Source organism: Bradysia coprophila, unplaced genomic scaffold (genome assembly GCF_014529535.1).
Source record: "Bradysia coprophila strain Holo2 unplaced genomic scaffold, BU_Bcop_v1 contig_70, whole genome shotgun sequence".
Classification (NCBI taxonomy): domain Eukaryota; kingdom Metazoa; phylum Arthropoda; class Insecta; order Diptera; family Sciaridae; genus Bradysia; species Bradysia coprophila.
Genome location: NW_023503941.1, coordinates 4,494,846 through 4,512,316, shown reverse-complemented (window position 1 = coordinate 4,512,316; position 17,471 = coordinate 4,494,846). Strand labels below are relative to the sequence as shown.

At 39.3% G+C, this 17,471-nt stretch overlaps 2 protein-coding genes and 1 long non-coding RNA gene across 3 annotated transcripts; 1 reads left to right on the top strand and 2 right to left on the bottom strand.

Moving 5' to 3' along the window:
- The first annotated feature begins 422 nt into the window (after positions 1-422).
- On the top strand, positions 423-3,736 carry LOC119083817 (neprilysin-2-like). The gene is made up of 7 exons (XM_037193613.1): positions 423-1,270; positions 1,334-1,510; positions 1,572-1,929; positions 1,994-2,036; positions 2,533-2,948; positions 3,007-3,257; positions 3,314-3,736. Exons 1-7 carry the CDS (start codon positions 617-619, stop codon positions 3,650-3,652), a joined length of 2,238 nt encoding a protein of 745 aa, XP_037049508.1. The 5' UTR covers positions 423-616; the 3' UTR covers positions 3,653-3,736.
- Positions 3,737-5,146: 1,410 nt separating this feature from the next.
- LOC119083820 lies at positions 5,147-16,591 on the bottom strand. Its single transcript, XR_005088953.1, has 3 exons — positions 16,582-16,591; positions 8,053-8,058; positions 5,147-5,303 (listed from the first exon to the last, which is right to left on the bottom strand). It is a non-coding gene; the product is annotated as an uncharacterized LOC119083820 (long non-coding RNA).
- LOC119083818 lies at positions 10,050-11,486 on the bottom strand. Its single transcript, XM_037193614.1, has 2 exons — positions 11,315-11,486; positions 10,050-11,251 (listed from the first exon to the last, which is right to left on the bottom strand). Exons 1-2 carry the CDS (start codon positions 11,376-11,378, stop codon positions 10,158-10,160), a joined length of 1,158 nt encoding a protein of 385 aa, XP_037049509.1. The 5' UTR covers positions 11,379-11,486; the 3' UTR covers positions 10,050-10,157.
- Positions 16,592-17,471: the final 880 nt, after the last annotated feature.

The window sequence follows — 17,471 nt, the reverse complement described above, 5'->3', positions numbered from 1 at the left end:
AAAAATTTGATTTTCGTACTTAAACGCACTCATTTTCATATTATTTTGACATAAAATGTGAGTGCGTTTAAGACGAATTCGCCGGTCGACCATACCTGTTCTAAACTTTCATTGCCGCCCAGCTCCACTTTAAAGGCGCTATTCTTTCCATGACGTCAACGACTTTTGTTTGCTGTCGAATCGATTGATTTGTCATTCTATCTCTGAGCGTAATTCCAAGCATACTCCGTTCCATGGTCCTTTGTGCCACTCTTAATTTATTTTATGGTGCCTTATGTGGGACTGATACGCTCACAGGCTCTTCGGCATTTTCATTGACTTTACCAGAGGTCGTTCTGTTCGAACTTCAAAAAATCGACGAATTTAATTTAATATTAATCATTATTTGCGCTAGAGACGAATGTCGATGAATAGGAACGAGAAATGAAGGGGAAAAAATCGGCGATTATTTCTATAAATAATCAACCTCTCTGCTGTGCATTGCATTTAGTCAATCGCAGAGCATTGATATGGCTAAGTGTTTATAATATTCTCTTAATTAAATCAGTGTTGATCGAACTGCGCGTAATAAAATAATTAATCGGACTGTGTTGATTGAGTGTTGGTTGATTTTAAAATGCCTGTTCGACCGCTTATCTGGATCTGTTTTCTGATGTTTTGCAATGATGTGAACTGTCTGACATCGTCTAATGAAGATCAGACGATTACGTTAGAAGAATGCCTTCGTATGCTGCCCGAGAATAGCAGCGTAATCCAAAGTCAAATGAAACCAAAATCAAAGTGTGAAACTAACGGTTGTGTGAAAGTGGCCGCACAGATATTGGATTACATCGACAGCAACCTCGATCAATGCGAGAACTTCTATCAATTCGCAAATGGTCGGTTCATAAACGAAACCACCAGCGAGACTGAAGACGATGAATCGCAGAGTCTCTACTCAACCGTTTCGGATTTGGTGAACAAAAAAGTTGGTCCGCTGCTGAGCGAACCTATACAGCCGAACGAATGGAAACCATTTCAGTTGGCCAAGAATTTTTATGCGTCTTGTGTGAATCAGAAGATCATTGTCCGACGTGGAAATCAAGAGTTGATCGATCTTTTGGATGCGCTCGAGGGTTGGCCGGCAGTAAAGGGTAGCTCATGGTTGAGCCGTGAGTTCGATTTGATTCGGCTCATGGGAAAAGTGAAGGAACTGGGATTCGACACGGATATCATTTTTGATGTCAGCGTTGACGTGGATCCGAAAAATACGACCAACCGAGTGCTGCATGTGAGTGCAGTGCATTCTTGTTGTTTACTCCTCCCTCAGATCGAAAAAATTTGTATTTTGCAGATCTCGAGCGGAAGCTACGAAATGGACGAAGATAATAGCAAAAAAGGCTTGGCGAAATATCGCCAGAAAATGTTTCAAAAATCGGCCATTTTCACAGACAAAAAAGATGAAAAGGCCAAAGTTAGGATTAGAAAAGAAATGGAAAAGGTTTGGTCTTTTGAGAAAATGCTGAGCGAGGTTCGTGTGTCCTCTTCTCTTCCTGCTCCTGCGTCTCAGTGTACTCAATGTCATTTTTCAGATATCTTCTGATACTGATGATGACGAAGATGAAAGCGATGACGCTGACACCAATACTGAAAACGCAATTGATTCGGATGATGTTGAGGATGATTCTGATGAGGAGGACGGTTCTGATCCAGTTTATTCGATAAAGCAGCTCCAAGAATCCTATCCGTATTTGAACTGGCTCGACTATATCAATGCACTTCTGCCAAGCGGACTAAATGTGACCGAAGACGAGCCCGTTGTGAATATGAGTCCACAATTTTTTGAGAGACTGGCGAAAGTGATGAATGCAACATCAGAACGCACAATGGCCAATTACATTGTTTGGCGAGCGGTTTACAGCGCATATAAATTGCAGACATTTGAAAGTGGTTGGTGGCGATTACGGCCGATATTGTCCAATGAAATTCAATTCAAACATTTGTTTGTTTTCAGGCAAGGCTCGTCGAGGGAAATGTATCAATTTGACGTCAAAAATGTAAGTTTCAAATTAAGAACCGATATTAACACTTGTAAGGCTTACCTACCAAGTAGGTAGTCAAATGAAAAAGAAACTTCAAAATCTGAACTTGAACAAACCAAGTAAGCTGTGTACGTAGATTACGTAAGACTCTAAACTCTCCTGTCCTTTTCAAAGGTAGCTAATATTTCCAAACCGTCCAACCGTGGGCACTGAATGATAGAAACATATATTCAGTCTTTGACTCACTAACTCGTAACCCATGGTCTTCGAGGATATTCTTCCTTTTGTCCAAATATTTCCTGGAGCTTTGCTGCTCTATCATTTGCTAGACCAACGTCGTCAGCGAACAGTACGCTCACCTTGCAATCTTTGACGTATTTGCTGATTTCACTGGTAGAGAGATGGTAGTCTTTGAACTGCCTTAGTAGTCTTACGTAGTCTATGAACGCTGCCATCTCAAAATAATGTTTTAGTGGTGTGGCTGCCTATCACAGATCTCATTCGTTTTCAGCTTCTCAATCCCAGTTGGCATTTTATACTCTCGCAAATACTTTAACGAAAACTCACGGCAAGCAGTCATCAGTTTAGTGGAAGATGTGCGCCAAGCCTTCATTGACATACTCGCTGGCGTTACCTGGATGGATGAAGTAACGCGACAGAAAGCTATCTCAAAAGCCGAAAATATCATAGCGCATGTTGGCTATCCGAATGAACTGTACGAAAATGATGGACTCGAAGAGTATTACGCAGAGCTGGAAATGGAACCTGACACGTTTTTCAAAAATAATTTGCGATGGAATTTATTCAGCCTCAACCATCAATTGAACAGTTTGCGACAACCGGTTAATAGATCAGGATGGGAGGAAGTTTTGGACTTGGATCCAACTGAAGCTAATGCTTTTTATGATCCTAGCAGAAACTCAATGCGTGAGCAGAGCATTTGAGATTCCGAGCCGATTGAAATTTTGAATAAAATTCATTGCAGAATTTCCCATCGCAATCCTCCACGAACTGTTCTTCGCTATGGACCGACCGCAATACATAAATTATGCGAGCTTGGGCAATACAGTTGGACACGAAATTACCCACGGCTTCGATGACAACGGACGAAAGTATGATCTCAACGGAAATTTGATCAATTGGTGGAACGCAGAGGCTAGGCGAAAATTCTCAAAGGAAGCAGAATGTTTCATCGACCAGTACAACCATTATACCGATCCCAAAACCAATTTAACGGTGATGAAGCTCAAAAGACTCATCCGTTCGTTTAAGTAGTAGTCCTTCAATTTCAGGTTGACGGAGATTACACACTGAACGAGAACATGGCTGACAACGGTGGTACCCGAGCTGCTTACTACGCATATCTAAATTGGATTCAACGGAACGGTGCTGAAAGCCTTGTACCGGGTGTAAAGTATAATCAAAAGCAACTGTTTTGGATTTCCTACGCTCAAGCGGAAAGTTCTGTGGATGGTCAGACTTCGTTCACTTATCTCATCGAAAACGATTCGCATGCACCAAATGAGTTTCGGGTCAATGGAGTAGTTAGTAATCTACAGGAGTTTGCAAATGATTTTAATTGTCCTGTCGGCACCAAAATGAACCCGCTGAAGAAGTGCAGAGTGTGGTAGTGATGATATGATTTAATGTATGAATACGCAAATGAAATGATTCACAAACGTAAACTGATATTTTGTATAAGCCGCTACAAAGATGGAATTAACGAAAAATTAGGACACGATTCACGCCGGAAGTGCGGTCGAAATTCAAAATGGAAAGTACGGATGTCTTTCTAATGCTTAAGCTGCAATCGCAGTTCACCGTTTTGGGTCTCCGTTTAGACAATGCGCATGCCTAGAGAGAGAATTCTCTCTGTGCGCATGCGCAATATCTAAACGGATACGCAAAACGGTGAAGTGCGATTCCACCCTTAGTTTCCTTTTACCAAAAAAAGTACTCCGTGTGAGAGACAAAATTGAATTTTTTCAATTTTTCTTTGTTTATTTGACAGTTTGCTCTCTCACGGCGCTCTAACGGCTCTCTCATGGCGTACTTTTTTTAAGTGGAATGGGCACTTAAGTATAGTTTCCACTTAAAAAGAGCACTCCGTTTAGCCTCCGTTTACATGACAGTTGTAAAATAGAACAAAGGAACTGTCATGTAAACGGATTAACAAATTGAAATAAATTCAATTTCCACTCCGTTTGCGTGACAGTTCTTTTGTTCTATTTTACAACTGTCATGTAAACGGAGGCTAAACGGAGTGCTCTTTTTAAGTGGAAACTATACTTTAACGTAGCGTCATTTTCATACAATGAAGCGTTGAAATGTACTTTTCGGTTCACTTTTTCATCGAATCGTTCACTTAAAATTCAAATTTTAGGCACACTTACGGCGTGAATTTCGTGAGCTACAACCGATTTTGAAAAGGATTTTTGGAGGACTATGGTCAAGGTTTTACGCATATGTTTAAGGAATTATATAGCGTCCAACGTTTTCTAATGGCCGGAACGAGACTACACCGATCAAGGACCAGAAAATTTTATGAAAATCGGTTTACTGTCATGGGCTAGATTTGCAAGATTTTTATTTTGAATCTTTTGGAAAATTTCGAATTTTTGTAAATTAAAAACTTTTATTTAACTCATTTCCCCAGAAGCGGCGACACGAAGGTCTCTCTGTTCAATGGCACCCACATATGTATCACATTCCAGGTACGACGAGGCGTCGCCATCATACGGATTCGAAACCCTTACGGTGTAGTTGTAAACGATACATGGACGATACCTCAACAACCTACCACGATCAAAGTCGTCGCGATTGTAGAAAGCATAACACTTGCCTGTTTTACAGGTATAAACTCTCGAAGTGACCGTCTTTTTCTCTTATATTCTCTCATTTCTCTATATACTCCATAAGGAACATAATGAGAGTAGTTGTAGAAATAAGAGATTTAGAAAAAGACGGTCATTAAGAGTTTATCGCTGTGAATGGATTGAATTTCATGTTGTATGTACACTTTTTCAAAATCAATTGCAAACAGTGTTCTAAGCAAGTCTGTAAACTTTGGGGAGGTCGCGCAGATCGTCATTTTATTAGATACGCGGGAACACACCACTTCTGTAGATTTTAGATATAACAAAAATCACCACATCGTCACGGCGACGAGAATTGTCAAAGTAGGTGAATTTTTGTATGAAATCCGCCATTTTACCGTCAGCTGTTGTGTGTCACCCGCGTATCTGTATCTGCGTGACCTCCCCAAAGTTTACAGCCTTGGTTCTGAATAGGTACTGGTTCTACTATCAGATCTAGAATTTTCCTCTAGAATTCTCGCTACATTCACCACCCCTCTCCATCTGTACCACCGCAAAATTGAAGCCGACTGTTTTTTTTACGGCCCAACTTTAGCAACAGTACCTCGCAAAGCTCTTGTAAACGTTTCGTAACAGAAATTCAAGCATTTGAATTTTTATTAACTTTACGTCAACGTTTGGGTGTAAAAATATTCCCTTTGTATCCAAATCCACTTCACATATATAATTCCACCTCGAGTTTCTTGTAAAACTTTGAACGTTATCAAGTCACTCAGATAAATTCTTCCAACAACTTATAATTTCGTCAGTTTTGGCAAAACTGGAATCACATCTAAGTGCGGACAGTACGGGCCCGGAAATTCGGCCGTACTCCAATTTCAGAAAATTCAAATTCGGAAACTGCTCCGCTAACATTTTTAAGAAGATTTTCAAATGCTCAATCGCCTGTACTTCTCCCTCGTGTGTGAGATCGTAATATGCAATGTGCCGTAGAGTCAATGATTACACATTACAGCCGCTGTGTGACCTCATAAAGGTGGTAAGAGGCACGATGTCCTTGACGGTCAACTCAACAGTGATGTTCGTTATCATGTGACCAAAAACCTTCATGACAAGGCGATTTCCATTTATTTCTGCATGGCTTATTTTCAGGCTATTTCCGTTTTTCCGTAAATTGGCCAACATACGAGAGTTTTGTACAAACTTTCGCCAATTCAATCCGATTAAGTCCGCGAAAAAATTCGTATAACATCAGACATTATTATGATTATTTATGGTTCGAGTGCAAATTTAGCTGCTTTAGCTGCACATTGATCATGAAAAGAATTTCAAAACACAAAAATTTAATCAAAACAATAAAAGAAATGAAAAATCAAAATTTCTGCGAGATGAATGTACCTTCTCGTCATTATAAATAAAGGTAGATGCTAGTCGCCCGTACGGACGAATAGCGTCAGTAGTATAAGTAGACTATTCGTCCGTACGTGCGAATAGTTTTAGTATTATAGGCATACTAATCGACCGTACGGACGAATAGTCTCAGTATTATAAGAATGCTAATCGACCGTACGGGCAAATAGTGTCAGTATTATAAGGATGCTAATCGCACGTACACCTGCCACAGTGATGATGTTTGGCCGGCCGGCCGGCCAAACATCATCACTGTGGCAGGTGTACGTGCGATTAGCATCCTTATAATACTGACACTATTTCTTTGAAAAACATTATACTTAAATAAAGTTGAATTAAGCGAAATGATATATGTATCGCCACCGTTTACAAACATGATCGTCACCACAGCCAAAAAGTACGTGCCGAAGATATAGGAAGGAATTCAAATGAATGAGTTGGATTTTACTGTATTTGTCGATCAAAGAGAAGTAACAGGCATACATAGCTTAAGAGAAATTTTAATAGGAAGGAATACATTCCGTGCTGGTGCTGGTGCGAAGAGAACAACCGTCTGTACTGCTGCACAATGAGGTTAAGGAAAATTAAAGTCCCGGAGCAGCTAAGGAGCTTCTAAAATAATTGGATGAAACGAGGAAGAAAAAGTTGACTCAAACAGTTGAAAGCATGGACATGCAGATCGAGCAGAATAGCATGAGCTTTGATTCGAAAAAAAAAAAACGAAAATGAAACCGAATAGAATCGCACGAAAATTGGTACAAACGTTAAAAGCTCCACACGACAGAGATTTCCTGAGTCGGATAACCAAAAAAATCGTGATTTCCGAAAAAAGACACCAAAGAGTAGCGAAATCTCCAGATGTTTCTCCACGACGAGGCTCTAAATATCATGAAAAACGGACGAGCTAATCCTAATCCGATTCGATCCACCCAAAATTTCTAAAGAATTCTGGACCCAGATGCAGAACATAGCTTGCAGGCTTCTTCACGAACATAATCAAGACGAACATCCCACCACGAGCGTTCAAAATAACAAAAGTAATGGCACTTCTAAAACCGAACAAGAACGAAGAAAAACCAGAAACGCTAAAATTAATGGAACGTGTCCTGTACAACCGAATGGAAATTGAAAAAATCCTGCTAGATAACCAAGGTGGTTTCCGTACCGGACATAGATGCGATGACCAGGTCCTTTCACTCACCAACATCGAAACTGCACAAGCAAATTTCGCAAGTTTTTGTACGCCGAAGACAAAGCATATGGGTTCCACCACAAAAAAATTCCAAGAATTGAACAAAACATTGAACGAAGACATGGTAAATTACGTTTAATACTGCCGGAAGTGGAGATTAATTCCAAACGCATCGAAAACCGTCGCATCGGCCTTTCACCTGAACAATCGCGCAGACTCCTTAGAGCTAAGAATCCGGTTCAACGTCTCGTGTCTAAAACATGAATTCAATCCAGCCTATTTGGGAGTCACGCTCGACCGTTCGCTAACTTTGAAACAAGAACAAAATCAACACAAGAAAAAACTTGCTGAACAAATTAACCGGCACCACTTGGGGTGTATCCGCGTGGTGCCAACAAACAATGAATAGGATGAATACTGCTGCTCCTCGTGGATAAACAGCGCACACACACAAAAAGTAGACACACAACTCAACGAAGCCATTGAATCGTAACTGGTACGGTCGGATCCAAACCTCGCCATGGCTCTACGCTCTCTGTGATAAAGCACCACCAGAAGTAAGAAGGCAACACGCTTTTCTAGAGAATACCAAAAAGTCCTGTCGATTCCCAACATACCTCTCGGCTGTAATTCCGGAAACCGTCTATCGCCACAGCAACGCAAGTACACGAACACATCTTCGACACCAAAGATGGAAAGTGACATGGTAAGACTCTGGTATGCAAGTAGTATTTTTCGTTTTCGCCACGTTAGGACAAGACAAGCTTAAGACGAGTCCTGAAAAAATTCTGCTTTCGTCACAAGTCACGAACTACGTTTTCTGTGCCGTAAGGATCATAATGAGACGAAAAACAAAACAAAAACATTACAACAATTTCAGCTTTTCTTAGAAATCACTTTTCGATCGTAGGTGCAGTGACGAAATACGTCGAATTATGATTCTAAGGCCCAGAAACTCACATTGGTGCAATTTAAACAGAATTCGTACGGGCGAATAGTCGTAGTATTATAAGAGTACTATTCGTCCGTACGGGCGAATAGTGTCAGTATTATAAGAATATTACTCGTCCGTACGGGCGAATAGTCTTAGTATTATAAGAATACTATTCGCCCGTACGGACGAATAGTGTTAGTATTATAAGCATGCTATTCGCCCGTACGGGCGAATAGTCACTACGATAAATAAATGGCTTCGATGTCATTTTGACAATTGCAATTTCAATGAAAAATGTATGTTGGCCGAATGAACTGGTTTTGTGAATTAAATAACAAAATCAACAATTTAATGTGTATAAAGTAGAATTTAACTCAACTCCATTCCAATGTAGGGCGTAATAATTACTAGAATGATCACTGAAACTAATTGATAAATGCAAAAATTGAACTTGAATTGAAGCAAATTTATTCGGCATCTGAAAAAGAGCCCGCTAATATATGCAGCTATATGGTACGTTTGACAACTGCCAATAATATGGAATGTAATGTGGATTCACCGTAGAGTACCCTTACCGATGTCTTTGATAGGATGTTCCCTTGCTAAGATACCCTTACTGAAATGCCCTTACCGATGTCTTTAGTTAACTCTCCCGGTGTCTTTGGTCAGCTATACCCTTACCAGTGTCTTTATTTAACTTTCCCGGTGTCTTTAGTCGACTGTACCGTTACCAATGTCTGCAGTTAACTGCACCCTTGCTGTACTGTTGCTAATGCGTCCTCAGCGTTCACTACTCTGTTTTGTTTTGTTTTCTTTTATTATTTTCGTTGTATTTTATAGCAATTCATCTATAGGCATTTCGGCTGGGGGTATTTTTAGTGATGCCAAACGTCCTGTATAAGGACGCAACGATTGATCTACACAGGGTATTCAATCAATGATTGAATGAAATGTCTGTCTTTATCCCCTTATAGCACAAAGAAAGAACAAGAATAACGCTAATCAGATTGTCATGAATGTGAAAGATGTGAGGAATCTCAATGGGCTGTGAATTATATGTCAAACTGAACACTGAAAGCATGGACGTTGAAAGAACTCGATGCGAATTCGAGTTTCTCATTTAAGTGTTCTTGCAACCTTCGGGTGGCAAGTAAAAAACTGTTTTGTTGGGTTACTTTTACTCTGCCGTGGTGGATTGGATGGATTTAAAATTCTCGTTAGTGGCTGGGTTATAATTGTTAGCCGCTGTAGTTTCCATTCCTCAAATTTTATACCTGATTGTAAACGATTGTCTTTTGTACCCGAGGAAGCATAAACTTAAACTTAAACAAAAAGCGTATTATCTCGATGCAATTGAAAACAATAACCAACTAATAGTTTCTAGAAATATCGAAGAATACAAAATGTTATGCCGACAACAAAATGGCTATCATCTGTTATCGATAACGATTTTGTGTGAATGAGGGACCAGTTCTGACTAATGACGTCTTATATACAGTAAAACGCAAGTCTAACGAAATGAAGTAAAAGATTTAAAATCAATTTCCAGAAAATACTAAGATCGAATGAAGTAATAGATCAGATAGTAAAACTGTTGCTATGCTTGCCTGGCTAAAAATATCTTGGTAAAATAGAAAATGTTGATCGATTGCCCACTCAAACAAGAAAATTTCGAATTTTCGTAAATCAAAAACTTTTATTTAACTCATCTTCCGTAGAACAAAGAAAGCATCCGAAAATCGGTAACTTCAGTTGTACTATCTCATCATCATAACTCACCGGCTTTAGGGTCTAGCTAGCGGTGGTCGCGTCGTTGTCGTTGATGTGGTTGTAGTCGTTGGAATTTGTGGATAACAGTAATTCACCGGAAATGTGGGACACACATAATTTCGATTACATTTCGACGTTTCAGGTGAATATCGTGTACCGGGCGGACAATAACGTACCTCATAAGTCGGCTCAAAAAGAGCACTAGTCGTGGTCTCATCTCGACATTCGACAAAGCTGACACAATGGCCCGACTCATAATTGACGTATCTACCCGGTCCACTACTGCACGGATCCTTCGAACAAGTTTCGGTCTGGTCGTAATTGTTGTAGCATTTTCCCAGAAGGGGCGAAAAGAAGGTCTCTTCTGGACATTCTCTTTGTTCAATGGCACCCACATATGTGTCAGTGCCAGGGAGAGGCGCCTCACACACCAAGTACGACGAGGCGTCGCCGTCATATGGATTCGGAACGTAAGGGTTGGCATAGTTGTATTCGAGACAAGGATCGACACCACCATGGCGATCAAAGCCGTCGCAATTGTAGAAAGCATCACATTTGCCTATAAATGGATTGAATTTCATGTTGCCGGGACAGGTTTGCAATTCGGGATACAATATAGACGTAGCGGTTGTTCCATCGACAAGTTTTGTGCATGAGATGAACGTCGAACAGTCATTGACGTTAGCATTTTCAAAATACCCCTCACTGGTACATTCATAATTCAGACATTGGTAATTGGTGGTACATCCATAGCCCGGCCGGAAAGTTGTTCCGCTCGAACATTGTTGGCTCCTGACCGTCGAGATCGGCTCATATCCACCATCACTGTTGTAGTTGATCACCAAGCAGTCAAAGTATTTTGTGCAGTCCGTTGACGATTTGTCCGGTATATAATTGTCGGTAAATCCTTCGCAGGGATCCGTATTGCCAGGCATAGAATTCGAAGCGCAATCGTACTCACTGTAACAGCCATTTTTTTCGGGCCAAAAATAAGTGTTCCAACTGCAATGTTGAACTGTAGGATTCAAGCTGGAGTCACAAATGACAAATGTTGTGCAGTCGTTCGAATCGGTATTCGGAAACACCCCCTTGCTTGGGCAGGTGAATGCTGTGTGAGTATTAAGTAATTTAATCGGCGCTGCGTAATGACTTTATAGAATTTTTAATTTACCATTTGCCGTGTCACTGAGACAAACGATAACTATTGCGACCAACAACAGTAATGATTCGTTCATAATTTCGAAATTAGAATCTTCCAGTCTTTTCAGTATTTTACAGCGAACTAATTTTGTCTCGTCACACTGCCGCGCCTTTATATTCCCAACGAGTTTAGTTTTGAATCGTTGACGTGGTGTTTCGAAGTGCTATTAATGAGGCTTGCTCGAATTTGGTGTTTCAAATTTTGCTCTTTCCATATCACATTAGAAATTCCACCGAATTGAGAGAAATTTTCCTAGTGCGGAACAATTGCTAGAATTCCTAGAAAGGTAGACACGAAACAGTTCGGCCGGGACCTCGGGTCACTTTTAAAAAAAGAAAAAAATCAAGACTCCGGCTGTGGCGGCTACTTAAGCAGGGATGGATCGCTATGGTGGATTTAGTTTCGTTATGTTGCACGCATGTTGAATTCGTTTGCGTCAAGTTGCAGCTAGTGGTGAGGTGAATGGGCCACTGTTGTTCTTGACGTTTTCACCAATTGTCAGCAAACTTTCTGTAGCTGTTGTTGTAGTTGTAGTTTTTAGGATAAAACTTCAGGAAACGATTTAGCTTTGTAAACAAGAATGTCCCTTTTGAAGTTTTGAAGGGTAACGTCATCCCATGCCCTATTCGATGTCATACAAACTTAGCAGGTGTCGTAATGGTCACAAGAAAATGTGATGATGTGATGTGGCAACACGACAAAAATTTCACTTGAAAGTCGGGATCCAAAATGACTGTCATCCGCTGAGGGTTTGCATTACCTTCAGTGTTTATATACTTTCGATCAGAGTTTCACTAACCTTATCCACACCAAAAATAATTTTACATTTTTTTCTGAGCACCACTTATTATGACCTCGAGATGCTAAAATTTTTGTTCAAATACTTTGAGAGATACTGAACATGTTATTGTACTGAGGCATAGTTATATTGTACGAAGATGGTGAATTGTTATTTGATCAATTGGCGGTCTTTTATTTAAACAAAAATTTTCTTATTTAGCAAGTAGAGGTGAGCGTTCACCGTTTTCTCATTGCTCAAACCCTTCGGATTTCTGCCAAAAATTGGCATTCTATACTGTTTTCAGAAGCGAACTTTCATCCGTTAATTTAACATTGGCCCAAGTCAAAAGTTAACTAGGTTCAATGCAAACAGTTTATGGAATTCGCTCTCTCAACCCTCAACATGCAATTGCCATAATACGCAATTTCACTCCGTGATGAGGAATTTTGAGAACCAGCATACTACCATCTCAATGATTCCGAAAGTCCAGAAGGAAAGCCATAAAAACTTGACAAATCCTTCAAATTCCTCGAGTTCTAGAATTGATAGCATTTCATATATTACAAAATTGCTAAAAGTTTCCTATGTGCAGAATAAGCACCAGCTGAAACAATTCAACCATTCAAAGACAACCTACACACAGTGCATTTCTACGTTAACGTCATCTATGCGCGCACATAACACGTATGAATGAAGTAAACACATTGTTCAGAATGTGTTTTGATTGTTTATCATACAATAAGTGTGTGTTAGTAGATCCAGCTGGTGATATTCACTTGTGTCCTTCCAGTGCTCACTTATGGAGCGGAAACGTTAACTTTAACGAAGTCATCCGAAGATAAATTGAGAGTGACACAAAGAGCCATGGAACCGAGTATGCTTGGAATAACACTCAGAGACAGAATGACGAATCAATGGATTCGACAACAAACCAGGGTCGTTGATGTCATGGAAAGAATCTCTGAAATGGAGCTGGGCGGGACATATTGCAAGAAGGACAGACAAACGTTGGACCAAAAAGATCATGAACTGGCGACCATATAAAAGACGAGCTATAGGTAGACCACCAGAGAGATGGACAAACGGAATTAAGAATATTGCAGGTACAAACTGGCAGCAAATGGCAATGAAAGAAGTTGGAGAGGCCTACATCCAGCAGTGGATAGAAACAGGCTGAAAAAGAAGAAGAAGAGATACGTATCATATATCATGTAAGGTGGTGGAATTTTAGGAACTAACATAATTTCACCTCAATAATCCCAAAACTCCAGAAAGGAACCCAGTAGAACCTCAGAAATTATCCAGAATATTTACTTTCTAGAGCTGGGAACATGGTGACCATGTGCAGTTACATAATTTTGGGAACTGACCTACTACCACCTCAATAGTTCAACAAATCCTGAAGAGAATCGAAAAAAAACCTCAGAAACCCTTCAAAATCCTTAGGTTCTAGAGCTGGGAGCATGTTACTGTGTCACTATAAAACTGGGTTACATCTCGAGTTACTGAAATTTACAACTTTAAGTCGATAGTCATGAATATACCGCCAATTACTTATTCTAAGCGAATAATAATTTCGTTGTATTTTTACATGCAGAACATTGGAAAAACATGTGGGGACTCCTCTGTTACTGACATATCTCCAGAACGAGCTCACCGATTTAAGCAAATAAAAAACGAAAACGTAGCTCTTTAAATTCTCTATACAGCTCTTGAAGAAAGTATTTGCGAATTTACAGTCTTTCCATCGGTTTCAAGGATTTTTCGCTTAGAAAAAAAATATTTTTCGACTTTGACCAGTTTTTTCCGCCATTTTGGATTCAAATGTCAAAAAATAAATTGCACCAAAAAAAATGGAATTTTTTCTGTAACTTATCCACTAAAACAATAATTTACGACGTATTTTTAGGAACCCTTTAAAATTTTAACAACATTCTGATTTACTCGAATTATGTGCAAAAGCCCCTTAGGGCCTCAGTCCAAGGGCCTCATTTTAGAACTTTTTCTACAGTGCGCTATTTGGTATGCAAGTAATGTCTCAGATTAAACACAAATTAGCGAGATCGGAAGAATTTCACTTGATTTATTGTAGAAAAAAAAAAAACTTAGGGCCGAGTAACAGCCCTCCCAACAAGCCCACGTTGCATTCTACCAAAAAAGCGACAAAATATGATTGACCGACAGAAGAAAATGGATTGACCGATAGATAATATGGAAATAAAATAATAATTTACCGATAGAAAAGTGTCAATGATCGATAAAAGATAACAAACAAAGAAATTTATCTGTAAATTATTAGTTTTTTATCGGTAAAATGTTATCGGTACTTTTGAATATTTTTATCGGTACTCAGGAACTCGCTATCGGTAGTTTATAATTTCTCTATCGGTACCACTTTTATCGGTAATTTATTATTTTTATTGCTTGTATCGTGTAAACGAAAACGAGACAACGAATTTTTCCCGATCCGCTCACCCCTAACACATGAATTGGCATTATTTAAAAACATATTTTCTTCAACGTCATATCACAATTATTCCAAATTCTTGTCGGCGTCTATTTGCACAATTGTGTTTGCATTACCTCCTCTCTTCTTTTGGTCCAACAGAGCCATGCTGTAAGTGAATAATATCGATCTGGCACATGTGATGCATCAGCAATTTGTAAGTTAGTAAACCAATAGAAAAAATTAGATGTTTTTTTGTCAATAATTTAATTTTGTTTGTAAATTTTATTTCAGCGTTGCGTGTTTTCGAGTGGAATTTTTATATGTTGAGCATAGAGGTGGGCGCCGGCGCCAGCCGCGCCGATCGCCGCCGAAAAAATACATAAAAAAGACGTCGCCGCCGCCGAAACATTAAAATCGGCTAGCCGATTGCGCCGCCGCCGGTAACCGTAAAACACTGCGCCGCCGCCGACGCCGACTTGTTTTTTTATCGATTTTCGGCGCAATTTGCCAATATTACGATTTCATTTTATAATCAAAACACAAACTAATATTTGTGAAATATTTTTCTAAAAATTGTCAGAATTTTGAAAAATGTGTTTATGAGTTCTCAACGTTTCTGAATCATTTACTTTTCATGTTTCTTTCCGTATCTGCGCCGAATTTATACATCCAGACCAATTTTTTGTTATCTCGTCATCGATGGTTTTTGTGTTTTTCTCTGGAAATCTACAGCACACCCATTTTAAGCGTGTATTTTACACATTGTGTGTAATAAAAGTGTATACACACTTGCAGCAAGAAAAAAAATGAAAAAAATATCAGAATTTTCATAAAAACGCCGGCTTCCAATCGATTTAAAAAAAAAGTTTTGCACACTTTGCACAAAACAAATTCGATTTTGGGGATAGTAGAGTGACCATTGCTGAATGATTTCTCGGATACGTTTACGATGAAACCAGGGGCGCCGACTTCTAAGGACAAGCGAGGCTCGGGCACCACTACTCGAATGATGAGCACCACTACATCTTTCCAGTTTTACTTGAAAGAGCACCACTACTCCCAGATTCGCTTGTTGTATGAGCACCACTACTCCCAAACACAAGTCGGCGTCCCTGGATGAAACTATTATATTCACTAGAGTTGATATCTTAACAATGCAGCCTTAAAATGAATCATGTCCAACATTCCATACGGACTAAGTAGCTTTGACACCTTTCCCGACCATGACCTTTTGGGAGAGCCTATTTACGAGAATATATTTTTTTTTATTTCGGTTAATTTCTCGAAATTCTTGAACTTTATCGAAATTTTTGAAATTTCTCGAAACTCTTTAAATTCTTTGAAGTTTCTCGAAATTTCTTGAAACTAGGCCCAGCCTTTTGGCCAAAAATTGCAACGTTATTTGCTAATAAAATCTACAGATCATGACATAAATTATCGCGTTGGTTATGCCTGAACCTTCTGCTGAATCTAGGAGAGGCACACTTTTAGATATCGCAGAGCAGAATAGCAGAATCGCTTTTATGACCAAAAAATGCAGGAATAATTTATATTTATTTTAGAGTAAAAATCAGAGATTCAGTACTCTCTGTTAAGTGTGTAACCATTACACACTCTTGCGATGAAAATCAAAAAGTGTGTATTCGCAAAAAGGTATTATACACACTTTTTCGGAAAGTAATGATCCTGGAATGAACGAACAGAAAAAAAAGTGTGTAAGAACTCGAAAAACTTAAAAGTGCCCGTGTAGTGTAAGTGATGTAAGATAAAACAAAACCTTCATTAGTTTGCCATTTCGGACGATTGTCCTTCATTTGTTCTAGTCTTGCGAACTTTTTACTCGACACGCATGACTACAACTACGTACTGTCTCAATGGCACAATCGACATATGATGAAACAGTCTTCTTGCCATGGACAGACGTGTAACAAAAATGATTGCAGGCTGGACGTTTGGTGAAACAGTAGGCTATCTCAAACTTCTTTACTAAGAGTCCTCCCCTATAACAATATTCTCCTATATGGAGTGCCCGATAAGGCTTGGAAACTAGTACTCCCCTTATGGTTGGAGCTTATCACTAGGTATAAATCTATGACTTGGCTCGCCGTCCCGTACTAATTTAGTACAGGCTCAACGAGAGTTAAAGCTAAAGTAAAGCTATAATTTACACTCTATTATAAAGAAAACACTCTTAACGAAAACAAATGTAAAATTTTAGAACGAATTTTTTCTAGATTTTTTTTTTCACTTGAGCGCCGTTTTTTGCGCCGAGCTCGCCGCCGCCGTCGATATATATTTTGACCTACGCCGCTGCCGAATTTTGAAAATTCGGCTCAGCCGATTACAGCCGCCGCCGATACTTTTAAAAAAATGTACAGCCGCCGCCGAAAAATATAGACCGGCGCCCACCTCTATGAGCAGCTGGAATTTAGTGTTTCACTTGGGGTTTTCGTTTTAGGGTTATATCTGTAGGTGTTGCTCTCTTCGGAATAATAGTCTTTGAGTTTTTTTGAGTGGAAGTAGAGGTATGTGTGAAAAATTTTTCAAGTAATGTCAAGCGCCATACACACTTTCCATCAAATACTATTCATACACTAAAATAAATCAATACATCTCGAGTTGTTGACAATAAAATATGAAAAGAAGAATCTTGACAATGAAGCTAATTTGATTGTTCCCTTTATATATTCTAAATGACCGATCACAGATTCAACACATTCGCTGATGCGCAAGATATTTTAAAATAACATTTGTCGATTTTCACGATTCTGATTTTGAGGACTGTTTAAGGCCCGTCATTGGGAAATGACAGGACAGTTTCCCGAAAATGTATGGAAAATTTTATCACAAAAATTCACCGAAAAAATTCAAAGAACTCACCTCTTATGCTTTCCATT

What these genes read in the sequence shown, in the direction of transcription:
- LOC119083817 (XM_037193613.1), top strand. Translation starts at nt 617, where the DNA reads ATGCCTGTTCGACCGCTTATCTGGATCTGTTTTCTGATGTTTTGCAAT. An exon ending in ATCAATTTGACGTCAAAAAT is followed by an intron (nt 2,037 to 2,532) that starts GTAAGTTTCAAA and finishes ATTCGTTTTCAG; the next exon opens with CTTCTCAATCCCAGTTGGCA. An exon ending in ATCCCAAAACCAATTTAACG is followed by an intron (nt 3,258 to 3,313) that starts GTGATGAAGCTC and finishes CTTCAATTTCAG; the next exon opens with GTTGACGGAGATTACACACT.
- LOC119083818 (XM_037193614.1), bottom strand. Translation starts at nt 11,378, where the DNA reads ATGAACGAATCATTACTGTTGTTGGTCGCAATAGTTATCGTTTGTCTC. An exon ending in TCTCAGTGACACGGCAAATG is followed by an intron (nt 11,252 to 11,314) that starts GTAAATTAAAAA and finishes ATACTCACACAG; the next exon opens with CATTCACCTGCCCAAGCAAG.